General features: G+C 44.1%; 1 protein-coding gene across 1 annotated transcript; it reads left to right on the top strand.

Annotated features, from left to right (window-relative positions):
• Positions 1-3,826: 3,826 nt before the first annotated feature.
• LOC123130031 (high-affinity nitrate transporter 2.1-like) lies at positions 3,827-5,356 on the top strand. The gene has a single exon (XM_044549986.1). It carries the CDS (start codon positions 3,827-3,829, stop codon positions 5,354-5,356), a length of 1,530 nt encoding a protein of 509 aa, XP_044405921.1.
• Positions 5,357-13,225: the final 7,869 nt, after the last annotated feature.

Below are 13,225 nucleotides of genomic sequence, written 5' to 3'. Positions count from 1 at the left end.
ACCGTTATTGGGTGAACCCATGTGAGCGACCCCTCCATATGACTCACAATAAACGCGATATATACCTGTAGGAAATAACAAAGATCAATCAACCACCTTAAAATGAAAGCAAATATAACGATCAAACTTTCTCTAAATAAGAGTCAGCTAGTGACATGCTAATAAAATTTATCCTTAGGAATCATATAAGGCGACTGTCTCGTTTACTCATGGACAATGACCCAATATTGAATCTTTGTGCGCCTCCTGATTGTGCCCGGATTGTCACTATGTTGATCCAGTGCTCATAATTTTGCAAACTGCAATAAATATTGAATATATCACAATAATTATCTGTGTATTTCCAAAAAATTGTTTATATTTTTAAACAATTTTTTAGTGACAAAATGTTAATGTGTTGCAAGAAAGAACGTCAACATATATCAAAATAGTGTTCATGTACTGCAAAAGAAATGTTAACAAATTATCAGAAAATGTTTCTATATAAAAATCTTCATATATCCTGAAAGATATTTATGTTTGAAAATAAATATTCAAGTGTAAATGTTCATGTATTTCATAAAATTCCATGTATTCACCCAGAGAACATAGATAGTAGGAATATAAATAAAAGTTAAAATAAAAAGAGAAAAACAGAAACCAACAAAATATTGTTTTTAAATAAGCTCTTTTTTTAGAAAGACTCACCATTATTGGGTCAGCCCATGTGAGGGGACCCACATGAACAACTCCTCCATATGAACTAAAGAAGATCAATCAACCACCCTAAATAAGAACAAAAATAACGATCTAACTTTCTATAAATAAGATCCAGCTAGTGACATGCTATAAAATTTAGTCTAAGGAATCATATAAGGTGACGTGTCTTATTTATTTGTGGACAATGACCCGATATTGAATCTTTGTGCCCTCCTGTTGTGCCCAGATTCTCACTATATAGTCCAAAACATCATAATGTCAAGTTCTTTAGATAAACTTGTTTACCTTCACAGGTTATAATCTTGTAGCATTCCCTGTATCCATGAAATATTTCACCCTTTAAAAGCCTTCAAATGTAAATAGATTGTCCAAAGTGGGCTAGGGAGTTCATGTTAAAAAAGTCTTAGAGAGTTGAAGTTGGCTTCATAGGCAAGGGAAGTCGAACCAAGCACCATAATTCAGGGTTTAGGATTGTCTTTCTTCCAAAGACACAGTTAGACACCTGTGTGTTGATAAACTTCAAAAGTTCACTAGGTGAGAAAAGGTAAAAAATAACCTAGGATGCTTGTTAAGCATGCATGCGTTGATCAGGACTGTTCTCCCACCATAGGGCAATAGTTTGCCTCCTCCATCCAGTTATGTATTTCACACATTTTATCTACTATAGGTTGGAGGTCTTCTCTTCTAAGCCTATCATGGTGCAAAGGCTCCTAGATATTTGTATGAGAACATCATACTCATCTATTAACTAATCGTTGAGGTGGTATACTCGTTCAGCTATCTGAATCATTCAGATGCTTATGCCTTATCATAGCAGCAGGGCCGGCAGCCCTGATAAGTCCAAAGAGCCAGATTGCATCTTCTGTGATGAGCATGATTGTCTGTCTCCTTGCAAAATTTCAACTCAGCAAACCAATGAAGATGCAATGTATATGTTAATATAGACCAACTCAATTATAAGCATGTGGTTTACTGGAGTGCTGGAGTAGCTAGCTAATAAGCTAGCTACGTAGATTAATTATGCTAGAAAGTAGTAGTGAGCAAGTATGATGCTAACATCTTGGGAGGCCGACTTATATACGAGGGTTAACTGGTACCGTTGATGGTGAAGAATAACCTGTAAATTAAGACGATGGAGACATGACATGGACATTCTTGTGTGAATGCCATATTTGACATGAATGTGCCGTGTAGCTAGCTAGCTCTTGGGTATCCGGTGTCCTCAAGAGGCCACTAAATTAATAAAGTTAACCCCATGAGCTGATCCATGGATGTTGGATCGTTAATTAGATTAGATGCCTGTCCAATTAACTGCCGTCACACGCACACGTAGGTTTGGAAGAAACAGGAAGCCATATATAGCTACCCCCCAAATTAATGAAAATGATGTGGATGTTATGTCGACTAGTGTACATAAGTTCACACTACTTGACACAAGATGCAATGGTTGTGTGCAACAATGGATGGAGTGTTCAGCATGTTTCTTTTTCAGAAACAGTTTGTTGGAAAGATTCGGTTGATCTATGCAAGCGTTTCTCAGAGAAAGATAGACCAATGCATCCCCAAGGTCATCATGCCCATTCGGTCGCTGCAAAAGATAGTAGCTCAGGGCCAAGCTCGATCAGAGAGCTTGGCGGACACAAGGAGCCTAAGGCATGGCAGTTGCCCTTTCTTTTTCCCAACCAACCTCCAAGGAGCCCCAAGGGATGTCACGCGTCATCGCCAACATCATTGTTGGGTTTCAACTATTTACTTCATCATCCTCACAAACACTCTTCATCTAGCTTCTTCTCCCTTGCTAGCGTGGCTGCATCTTGCTCACATATGACACCACGACTCACAGGCTAGGACTAACACACAACCGTTTGCGTGCTTGATTTCCTCCAAGATAAAGGGTTCACATGCATGATTGAAGATTAAGAAATGTTTGTACCAAATTGAAATCTCATAAAAAAATTACTCCCACCATTCCAAAATTATTGTCGTGGTGACAAAAAATATTTCTTTTTCGCTAAAGGGCACTTTTATTAACTTAAAATGTAGCATCAAGCAGATACAAAGCATGATGAGTAAAAACACCCGGCCTCTGCATAACGAAAATGCACACAGCCAATTCAGCCTTTTATCTAGGCCAACAGAGGTAAATATTTGGCCGTACATGTCCTTGAAGGGGCGAAGCCATTTCGCCATAGTTGAATCGAACACTCAATCATGATTCAAATATATTACCTCCAAATTCAACTACATACACACGGACCGCGTTTTTTACCGCCAGGCGGAATTCACCTTTTTTCCCGAAGCAAATTTCAACGCAGACTCAAATCTAACTCAAATTTTGCTACCAACTGAATTTTCTAAAATTCTGCTTGGCTTTTAATTTAAATTTACCCAAAGTACTTCAAACCATGTGAACAGCATCCCACATCAATTCCGCCAAATCAAGGGGGCGAGCCTGCCGCTTGATTCTCAGCTGCTGACAGCAGCAAGTGCCCAAGTGGGCACACAAAATATCAGGCCGTGCCCCGAACCGGCACCCAAGTCAATGAGCGCTGGATCCACGCGTCGAGTCACGCGCTGATCCTTGGCCGATCCCATGGGATAACCACCCGTGCCAGGGCCCCCAAAAGGCACACACGCAGGAGATGCGGCGGCGAGGATCTAGTCTAAAATCCCTTAACAATCGGTTAGTTAACCTTTTCTTCCTCCAGATTCAACGCTCTCCAAAGGTGGGGGCCAGATTAAGCCAAAACTGGAGTGATTTATCAACTATCAATGATTCCATAGGGTGCAATGCAGGAGTAGTTTATTGAATCTACGCTGCTAGATGAGCTACCTGTAATTGCTTTTCTACAATGCCGAAAGGCCAGGTTGCTGGTTAACCTAGAGCTGTGAAACTGGCTAGAATCTTGAGGAATCGAGTAAGATCGGATCCCAATGTCAACTCTGCTCGCTCTTGCCCCCCCTGCGAGCTGCATGCGAGCGCGCCTCGGTTATAAATACCTCGCCGATCCCAGATCCAAAGCATCAACACCAGCGCCATTGCAAGCTCTCCATCTAGGAGCAGCAGCAGCCACCATTAGAGACGCACTTAGTTGCCAGTGCGGCTAGGCTAGCAAGCTCGAGGAGGATGGAGGTGGAGTCGAGCTCCCATGGCGCCGGCGACGAGGCTGCGAGCAAGTTCTCGCTGCCGGTGGACTCGGAGCACAAGGCCAAGTCCTTCAGGCTCTTCTCCTTCGCCAACCCACACATGCGCACCTTCCATCTCTCCTGGATCTCCTTCTTCACCTGCTTCGTCTCCACCTTCGCTGCGGCTCCGTTGGTGCCAATCATCCGCGACAACCTCAACCTCGCCAAGGCCGACATCGGCAACGCCGGGGTGGCGTCCGTGTCCGGCTCTATCTTCTCGAGGCTCGCCATGGGGGCCATCTGCGATCTCCTTGGCCCGCGCTATGGCTGCGCCTTCCTCGTCATGCTTGCGGCGCCCACCGTCTTCTGCATGTCCCTCATCGACGATGCGGCCGGCTACATCACCGTCCGCTTCCTCATCGGCTTCTCCCTCGCGACGTTTGTGTCGTGCCAGTACTGGATGAGCACCATGTTCAACAGCAAGATCATCGGCACTGTCAACGGCCTGGCGGCCGGCTGGGGCAACATGGGTGGCGGTGCCACCCAGCTCATCATGCCACTCGTCTTCCACGCCATCCAAAAGTGCGGTGCCACGCCCTTCGTAGCATGGCGTATTGCCTACTTTGTGCCTGGAATGATGCACATCGTGATGGGCTTGATGGTGCTCACCATGGGGCAAGATCTTCCTGATGGAAACCTTGCCAGCCTCCAGAAGAAGGGGGACGTGGCCAAGGACAAGTTCTCCAAGGTCCTTTGGGGCGCCGTCACCAACTACCGGACATGGATCTTCGTCCTTCTTTACGGATACTGCATGGGTGTTGAGCTCACCACCGACAACGTCATCGCCGAGTACTACTTCGACCACTTCCACCTTGACCTCCGGACTTCCGGCACCATCGCCGCATGCTTCGGCATGGCAAACCTCGTCGCTAGGCCCATGGGTGGCTACCTCTCCGACCTCGGCGCCCGCTACTTCGGCATGCGTGCCCGCCTTTGGAACATATGGATCCTGCAGACCGCTGGTGGTGCTTTCTGTCTCTGGCTGGGCCGTGCGAAAGCCCTCCCTGAGTCAGTCACCGCCATGGTCCTCTTCTCCGTCTGCGCGCAGGCAGCATGCGGCGCAGTCTTCGGTGTCATCCCCTTCGTCTCCCGCCGCTCCCTCGGCATCATTTCAGGCATGAGCGGAGCCGGTGGCAACTTTGGCGCCGGGCTGACACAATTGCTCTTCTTCACGTCGTCCAAGTACGGCACCGGCAGGGGGCTCGAGTACATGGGTATCATGATCATGGCCTGCACGCTCCCCGTGGCGCTCGTGCACTTCCCACAGTGGGGATCCATGCTCTTGCCGCCCAACGCCAGCGCCACCGAGGAGGACTTCTACGCGGCCGAGTGGTCGGAGGAGGAGAAGAAGAAGGGTCTCCATATCCCTGGCCAAAAGTTCGCCGAGAACTCCCGCTCGGAGCGTGGCAGGCGCAACGTCATCCTTGCCACGGCCGCCACACCCCCCAACAACACTCCCCAGCACGCATAAGACTTGAGCTTCTCTTTACCCGTGTACACGTACAGTGCGCGCATCATATACACGTCGTGTATATACGCCTGAAATCCGCAAGCAGTATGTTTTTTGAATGTATTCCCTTTCCGTAAGTATATATGGTAGTGAATTTTCTGTGTACGCGCGGGAAATGCGTGGATGCATGTGCGTGTGCACTGCATGCGAGCGAGGGTGTTTATGTACGTGTCCACTTGGGACGTCGGTCCCAAAGTTAAATGAACAGTTTGAATCTGTTTTGCCATTGTACTTGTGTACTTTCGGTTCTTCATCTACCGACATATGTGTAAGCAATTGGTGAGTATAAAGACCTTTGAGTGGAATGGAAATAAAGTGCTATTTTTTTTTTGTTCCAAGTGTTCATGTATGCTTGCTATTTTAGAATACAATAAACGGATCTTAAAACGAAACTAGTCAATAACAAGTCCATGGCAGTAGTACAAATATCATCACATGATTTAGTACATGGTAAATTATAAAGATGTTTGGTTGCATGTACTGTGGGATATAAGTTAATGATGCAAATAACTCAATGTATACTTAAGGTGGATATCTGAGTGTAAGATTATTCATGTATTTGTGCATCTAAATTTTTTTCTTGAAAAGTTTGAAGATGTGCAAAACTTTGGTCAGATATACCTTGCAGAAAAATCAACTTATCTATTATAAATAGAAAATACCGTAGAACTATTGTTCTATGGTTTGAGCTTAAAAAGATTAACTTATCTAGTAAATGTTATTGCAATTAATTGCCATGTTTGTACACAACAAATTTAACCACTGTTTTGCAAGATAACTGTATTTTTCATCCCTCGACTTATCTTAGAACGTATCTTTTGTCCCTCAAGCACTTTTTGGTGAGAATTTCACCATCAACTACCAATACCGGTTATTTTTCTTGACAATGATCATCCTACTTGGCATGTTTTAGGTGGTATTTGCCACATATGACAACCAGCTGTCCCTCAATATAATTCATTCTTGGAGATCCTTTACTCAAAATCTGAAGAAAAAAAATCCTAGGTGATCCTACGGTCGCTGCCAACTACCAAGTTACCCTCCACACACACCTTTTGGAAAAATCCAGAGAACGGGTGCAAGAAGAGCTGTGTGCACCACTGATACGGGGCCTCTCGAGGTACCCTTTTGTATGCCATTTGGTTCATTCTAAAATTCTGCTTGCTTTTTTTTACGTGTTTGAGGAAATAGCTGAAATTGTCACATCACCAAAAGTACATTGCCTTTTAGCATTTATTTTAGTTGGTTAATCCTTAAAATCATCAAAAAATGTGAAAATAACAGGAAATTAAGAAATTAAACTTCGAAATGAATAGATACATACTCAACATATCATGCCTCCGCCGGTCAACATATTGTCCCTAAACCTCCATGGACTTTGATTTCGTCTCAGTGGTGTTGATGGTATCTTGCACCTTTATATCTCGCCTTGCGTGTGTGTGTGGTGTGACACATGGTGTTCTGTTTGCGGATGTTTTTATGTTGATCACTGCTTTATCTATAAAGCAGGGCAAATGTCTTTTTCAGTTGTTATCTTTGTTCATTGCCACGATGGCAGTGCTTCAACATAATTTGAGAGGAGGCTGTATAATCCTTTATCAAAGTTGAGGGAGTAATTTAGGGCATTATGTCAATTCTAGCCTAAAATAGTGTTGAATATTAAGTGTTAATCTGAAAAAGAAAAGTGTGTTAGAGGGGCTATGGAACATGCTGGCCATAACTAAGCTCACCCCATTTCATTTTACCTCTTCCGAAGACTGCATGATTTTTCTTGTTATTATTCCTCGTTGGTGGTCAATCACCACAAGGCGATGGCCCATGGTGATGCTAGGCACGGAGTACAAAGTAGAAATATGTTGGATCGTGATCCGAAGGAAAAAATTGTCAGATAGGTGACAACACCAAAAACATTCGACGGATTGATGTGCATATATTCTCTAGGGTTTCTTTTCATTTAAAGAATAGGAATACGAATGTCATAGGAATTGAGTGTTGGGGAACGTAGCAGAAATTCAAAATTTTCTTACGTGTCACCAAGATCTATCTATGGAGAGACTAGCAACGAGGGGAAGGAGAGTGCATCTACATACCCTTGTAGATCGCTAAGCGGAAGCGTTCAAGTGAACGGGGTTGATGGAGTCGTACTCGTCGTGATCCAAATCACCGATGATCCTAGTGCCGAACGGACACCTCCGCGTTCAACACACGTACAGCCCGGTGACGTCTCCTACGCCTTGATCCAGCAAGGGGAGAAGGAGAGGTTGAGGAAGACTCCATCCAGCAGCAGCACAGCGGCATGGTGGTGATGGAGGAGCGTGACAATCCTGCAGGGCTTCGCCAAGCACCACCGGAGAGGAGGAAGAAGAGATGCAGGGCTGCACCAACGAGAGATCGAATCGCGTGTTATGGGCTGCCCCAAGCCTCACTATATATAGGGGAGAGGGAGGAGGGTGCGCCCCCTCTAGGGTTCCCACCCCTAGGGGGGGCGGCAGCCCTAGATGGGAAACAAGGGGCAACCAAGAGGGGGAGAGAGGGAGGCGCCCCCTAGGGTGGGCCTTAGGCCCATCTAAGCCTAGGGTTTCCTCCTTTTTTCCTCCTAGCTGCCCCTTGGGCCTTGTGGGAGGCGCACCAGCCCACTTAGGGGCTGGTCCCTCATCACTCTTGGCCCATGCAAGCCTCCGGGGTTGGTGGCCCCACTTGGTGGACCCCCGGGACCCTCCCGGTGGTCCCGGTACATTACCGATAAACCCCGAAACCTTTTCGGTGACCAAAACAGGACTTCCTATATATAAATCTTTACCTCCGGACCATTCCGGAACTCCTCGTGATGTCTAGGATCTCATCCGGGACTCCGAACAACATTCGGTAACCACATACAAACTTCCTTTATAACCCTAGCGTCATCGAACCTTAAGTGTGTAGACCCTACGGGTTCGGGAGACATGCAGACATGACCGAGACGTTCTCCGGTCAATAACCAACAGCGGGATCTGGATACCCATGTTGGCTCCCACATGTTCCACGATGATCTCATCGGATGAACCACGATGTCAAGGACTTAATCAATCCCGCATGCAATTCCCTTTGTCTATCAGTACGATACTTGCCCGAGATTCGATCGTCGGTATCCCGATACCTTGTTCAATCTCGTTACCGGCAAGTCTCTTTACTCGTTCCGTAACACATCATCCCGTGATCAACTCCTTGATCACATTGTGCACATTATGATGATGTCCTACCGAGTGGGCCCAGAGATACCTCTCCGCTTACACGGAGTGACAAATCCCAGTCTCGATTCGTGCCAACCCAACAGACACTTTCGGAGATACTTGTAGTGTACCTTTATAGCCACCCAGTTACGTTGTGACATTTGGCACACCCAAAGCACTCCTACGGTATCCGGGAGTTGCACAATCTCATGGTCTAAGGAAATGATACTTGACATTAGAAAAGCTTTAGCATACGAACTACACGATCTTGTGCTATGCTTAGGATTGGGTCTTGTCCATCACATCATTCTCCTAATGATGTGATCCCGTTATCAACGACATCCAATGTCCATGGTTAGGAAACCGTAACCATCTATTGATCAACGAGCTAGTCAACTAGAGGCTTACTAGGGACATGGTGTTGTCTATGTATCCACACATGTATCTGAGTTTCCTATCAATACAATTCTAGCATGGATAATAAACGATTATCATGAACAAGGAAATATAATAATAATCAATTTATTATTGCCTCTAGGGCATATTTCCAATAGTCTCCCACTTGCACTAGAGTCAATAATCCAGTTCACATCGATATGTGATTAACACTCAAGGTCACATCCCCATGTGACTAACACCCAAGAGTTTACTAGAGTCAGTAGTCTAGTTCACATCACTATGTGATTAACACTCAATGAGTTCTAGGTTTGATCATGTTGCTTGTGAGAGAGGTTTTAGTCAACGGGTCTGAACCTTTCAGGTCCGTGTGTGCTTTACAAATCCCTTTGCCATCTCCTAGATGTAGCTACCACGTTCTATTTGGAGCTATTCCAAATAACTGTTCTACTTGGAGCTATTCTAAATTGTTGCTCCATTATACGTATCCGGTATCTCTACTCAGAGCTATCCGGATAGGTGTTAAGCTTGCATCGACGTAACCCTTTACGACGAACTCTTTTACCACCTCCATAATCGAGAAAATTCCTTAGTACACTAGTTACTAAGGATAACTTTGACCGCTGTCCTGTGATCCATTCTTGGATCACTCTTGTACCCCTTGACTGACTCATGGCAAGGCACACTTCAGGTGCGGTACACAGCATAGCATACTGTAGAGCCTACGTCTAAAGCATAGGGGACGACCTTCGTCCTTTCTCTCTATTCTGCCGTGGTCGAGCTTTAAGTCTTAACTTCATACCTTACAACTCAGGCAAGAACTCCTTCTTTGACTGATCCATCTTGAACACCTTCAAGATCATGTCAAGGTATGTGCTCATTTGAAAGTACCATTAAGTGTTTTGATCTATCCTTATAGATCTTGATGCTTAATGCTCAAGTAGCTTAATCCAGGCTTTCCATTGAAAAACACTTTCCAAATAACCCTATATGCTTTCCAGAAATTCTACATCATTTCTGATCTATGATATGTCGACAACATATATTCATCAGAAATTCTATAGTGCTCCCACTCACTTCTTTGGAAATACACGTTTCTCATAAACTTTGTATACACCCAAAATCTTTGATCATCATCAAAGCATACATTCCAACTCCGAGATGCTCACTCCAGTCCTTAGAAGGATTGCTGGAGCTTTGCATACTTATTAGCATCTTTCGGGATTGACAAAACCTTCCGGTTGTATCACATACAACCTTTCCTCAAGAAAATCATCGAGGAAACAATGTTTTGACATCCTATCTGCAAGATTTCATAAATAATGCAGTAATTGCTAATATAATTCCAACAGACTCTTAGCATCGCTACGAGTGAGAAAGTCTCATCGTAGTCAACTCCTTGAACTTGTCAAAAAACATCTTAACGACAAGTCGAGCTTTCTAAATGGTGACATTTACCATCATTGTCCGTCTTCCTTTTAAAATCCATCTGTACCTAACAGCCTTACGACCATCAAGTAGTTCTTCCAAAGTCTACACTTTGTTTTCATATATGGATCCTCTCTCGGATTATATGGCCTCGAGCCATTTATCGGAATCCAGGCCCACCATTGCTTCTCCATAGCTCGTAGGTTCATTGTTGTCTAGCAACATGACTTCCAAGACAGGATTACGTACCACTCACAAGTAGTACGCATCCTTGTCATCCTACGAGGTTTGGGAGTGACTTGATCCGAAGTCTCATGATCAATATCATAAGCTTCCACTTCAATTGGTGTAGGTGCCACAGGAACAACTCTTTGTGCCCTGCTATACACTAGTTGAAGTAACGGTTCAATAACCTCATCAAGTCTCCACCATCCTCCCACTCAATTCTTTCAAGAGAAACTTTTCCTCGAGAAAGGACCCGATTCTAGAAACAATCCCTTATTGCTTTCGGATCTGAGACAGGAGGTATACCCAACTGTTTTGGGTGTCCTATGAAGATGCATTTCTCCGCTTTGGGTTCGAGCTTATCAGCCTGAAACTTTTTCACATAAGCGTCGCAGCCCCAAACTTTTAAAAAATGACAGCTTAGGTTTCTCTAAACCATAGTTCATACGGTGTCATCTCATAGGAATTACGTGGTGCCCCTTTTAAAGTGAATGTGGTTGTCTCTAATGCATAACCCATAAACTATTGTGGTAATTCGATAAGAGACATCATGGTATGCATCATATCCAATAGGGTGCAGTTATGATGTTCGGACACACCATCACACTATGGTGTTCCAGGCTGTATCAGTTGTGAAACAATTTCCACAATGTCTTAATTCTGTGCCAAACTCGTAATTCAGATATTCATCTCTATGATCATATCATAGATCTTTTATCCTCTTGTCACGACGATCTTTCAACTTCACCTTGAAATTACTTGAACCTTTCAATAATTCAGACTCGTGATTCATCAAGTAAATATACTCAACATTTACTCAAATCATCTGTGAAGTAAAAACATAACGATATCCACTACATGCCTCAGCACTCATTGGACTGCTCACATCAAAATGTATTACTTCCAACAAGTTGCTTTCTAGTTCCATTTTACTGAAACCGAGGCTTTCAGTCATCTTGCCCATGTGGTATGATTTGCATGTCTCAAGTGATTCAAAATCAAGTGAGTCCAAACGATCCATCTATATAGAGTTTCTTCATGCATTTTATACCGATATGACTTAAGTGGCAGTGCCACAAGTAGGTGGTACTATCATTACTATCCTATACCTTTTGGCATGAACATGTGTATCACTACGATCGAGATTCAATAAACCATTCATTTTAGGTGCAAGACCATTGAAGGTATTATTCAAATAAACAGAGTAACCATATTCTCCTTAAATGAATAACCGTATCGCGATAGACATAATCCAATCATGTCTATGCTTAGCGCAAACACCAATCTCGATGGTAGAGGGAGCGTGCGATGCTTGATCATATCAACATTGAAAACACTTCCAACACATATCGTCAGCTCACCTTTAGCTAGTCTCCGGTTATTCCGCAGCTTTTATTTCGAGTTACTAACACTTAGCAACCGAACCGGTATCTAATACCCTGGTGCTACTAGGAGTACTAGTAAAGTACACATCAACACAATGTATATCCAATATACTTCTATCGACCTTGCCAGCCTTCTCATCTACCAAGTATCTAGGGTAATTCTGCTCCAGTGGCTGTTCCTCTTATTACAGAAGCACTTAGTCTCGGGTTTGGGTTCAACCTCGGGTTTCTTCACTAGAGCAGCAACTGAGTTGCCGTTTCATGAAGTATCCCTTCTTGCCCTTACCCTTCTTGAAACTAGTGGTTTCACCAACCATCAATAATTGATGCTCCTTCCTGATTTCTACTTTTGTGGTGTCAAACATCACGAATATCTCAAAGATCATCATATATGTCCTCGATATGTTATAGTTCATCACGAAGCTCTAGCAACTTGGTGGTAATGACTTTGGAGAAACATCACTATCTCATCTGGAAGATCAACTCCCACTCGATTCAAATGATTGTTGTACTCAGACAATCTGAGCACAAGCTCAACAATTGAGCTTTTCTCCTTAGTTGGTATGCTAAGAAAATCGTCGGAGGTCTTATACCTCTTGACGTGGGCACGAGCCTGAAACTCCAATTTCAGCCCTCGAAACATCTCATATGTTTCGTGACGTTTCAAAACCGTCTTCGGTGCCTCAACTCTAAACCGTTTAACTGAACTATCACGTACTTATCAAAACGTGTATGTCAGATGTTCGCAACATCCACAGACCGCGTTCGAGGTTCAACACACTGAGCGGTGCATTAAGGACATCAGCCTTCTATGAAGCAATGAGGACAATCCTCAGTTTACGGACCTAGTCCGCATAATTGCTACTATCAACTTTCAACTAAATTTTCTCTAGGAACATATCTAAACAGTAGAACTAAAGCGCGAGCTACGAAATAATTTGCAAAATCCTTTTGACTATGTTCAGGATAATTAAGTTCATCTTATGAACTCCCACTCGGATAGACATCCCTCTAGTCATCTAAGTGATTACATGATCCGAGTCAACTAGTCTAGGGTGGGCCTTAGGCCCATCTAAGCCTAGGGTTTCCTCCTTTTTTCCTCCTAGCTGCCCCTTGGGCCTTGTGGGAGGCGCACCAGCCCACTTAGGGGCTGGTCCCTCACCATTCTTGGCCCATGCAAGCCTCCG

This window comes from Triticum aestivum, chromosome 6A (genome assembly GCF_018294505.1).
Source record: "Triticum aestivum cultivar Chinese Spring chromosome 6A, IWGSC CS RefSeq v2.1, whole genome shotgun sequence".
NCBI lineage: Eukaryota > Viridiplantae > Streptophyta > Magnoliopsida > Poales > Poaceae > Triticum > Triticum aestivum.
Note: the sequence above shows the minus strand (reverse complement) of the source record. Positions and strands in the feature narration are given on the sequence as shown.

Excerpts from the sequence above, each read along its gene's own strand:
- LOC123130031 (XM_044549986.1), top strand. The coding sequence starts at position 3,827 with ATGGAGGTGGAGTCGAGCTCCCATGGCGCCGGCGACGAGGCTGCGAGC.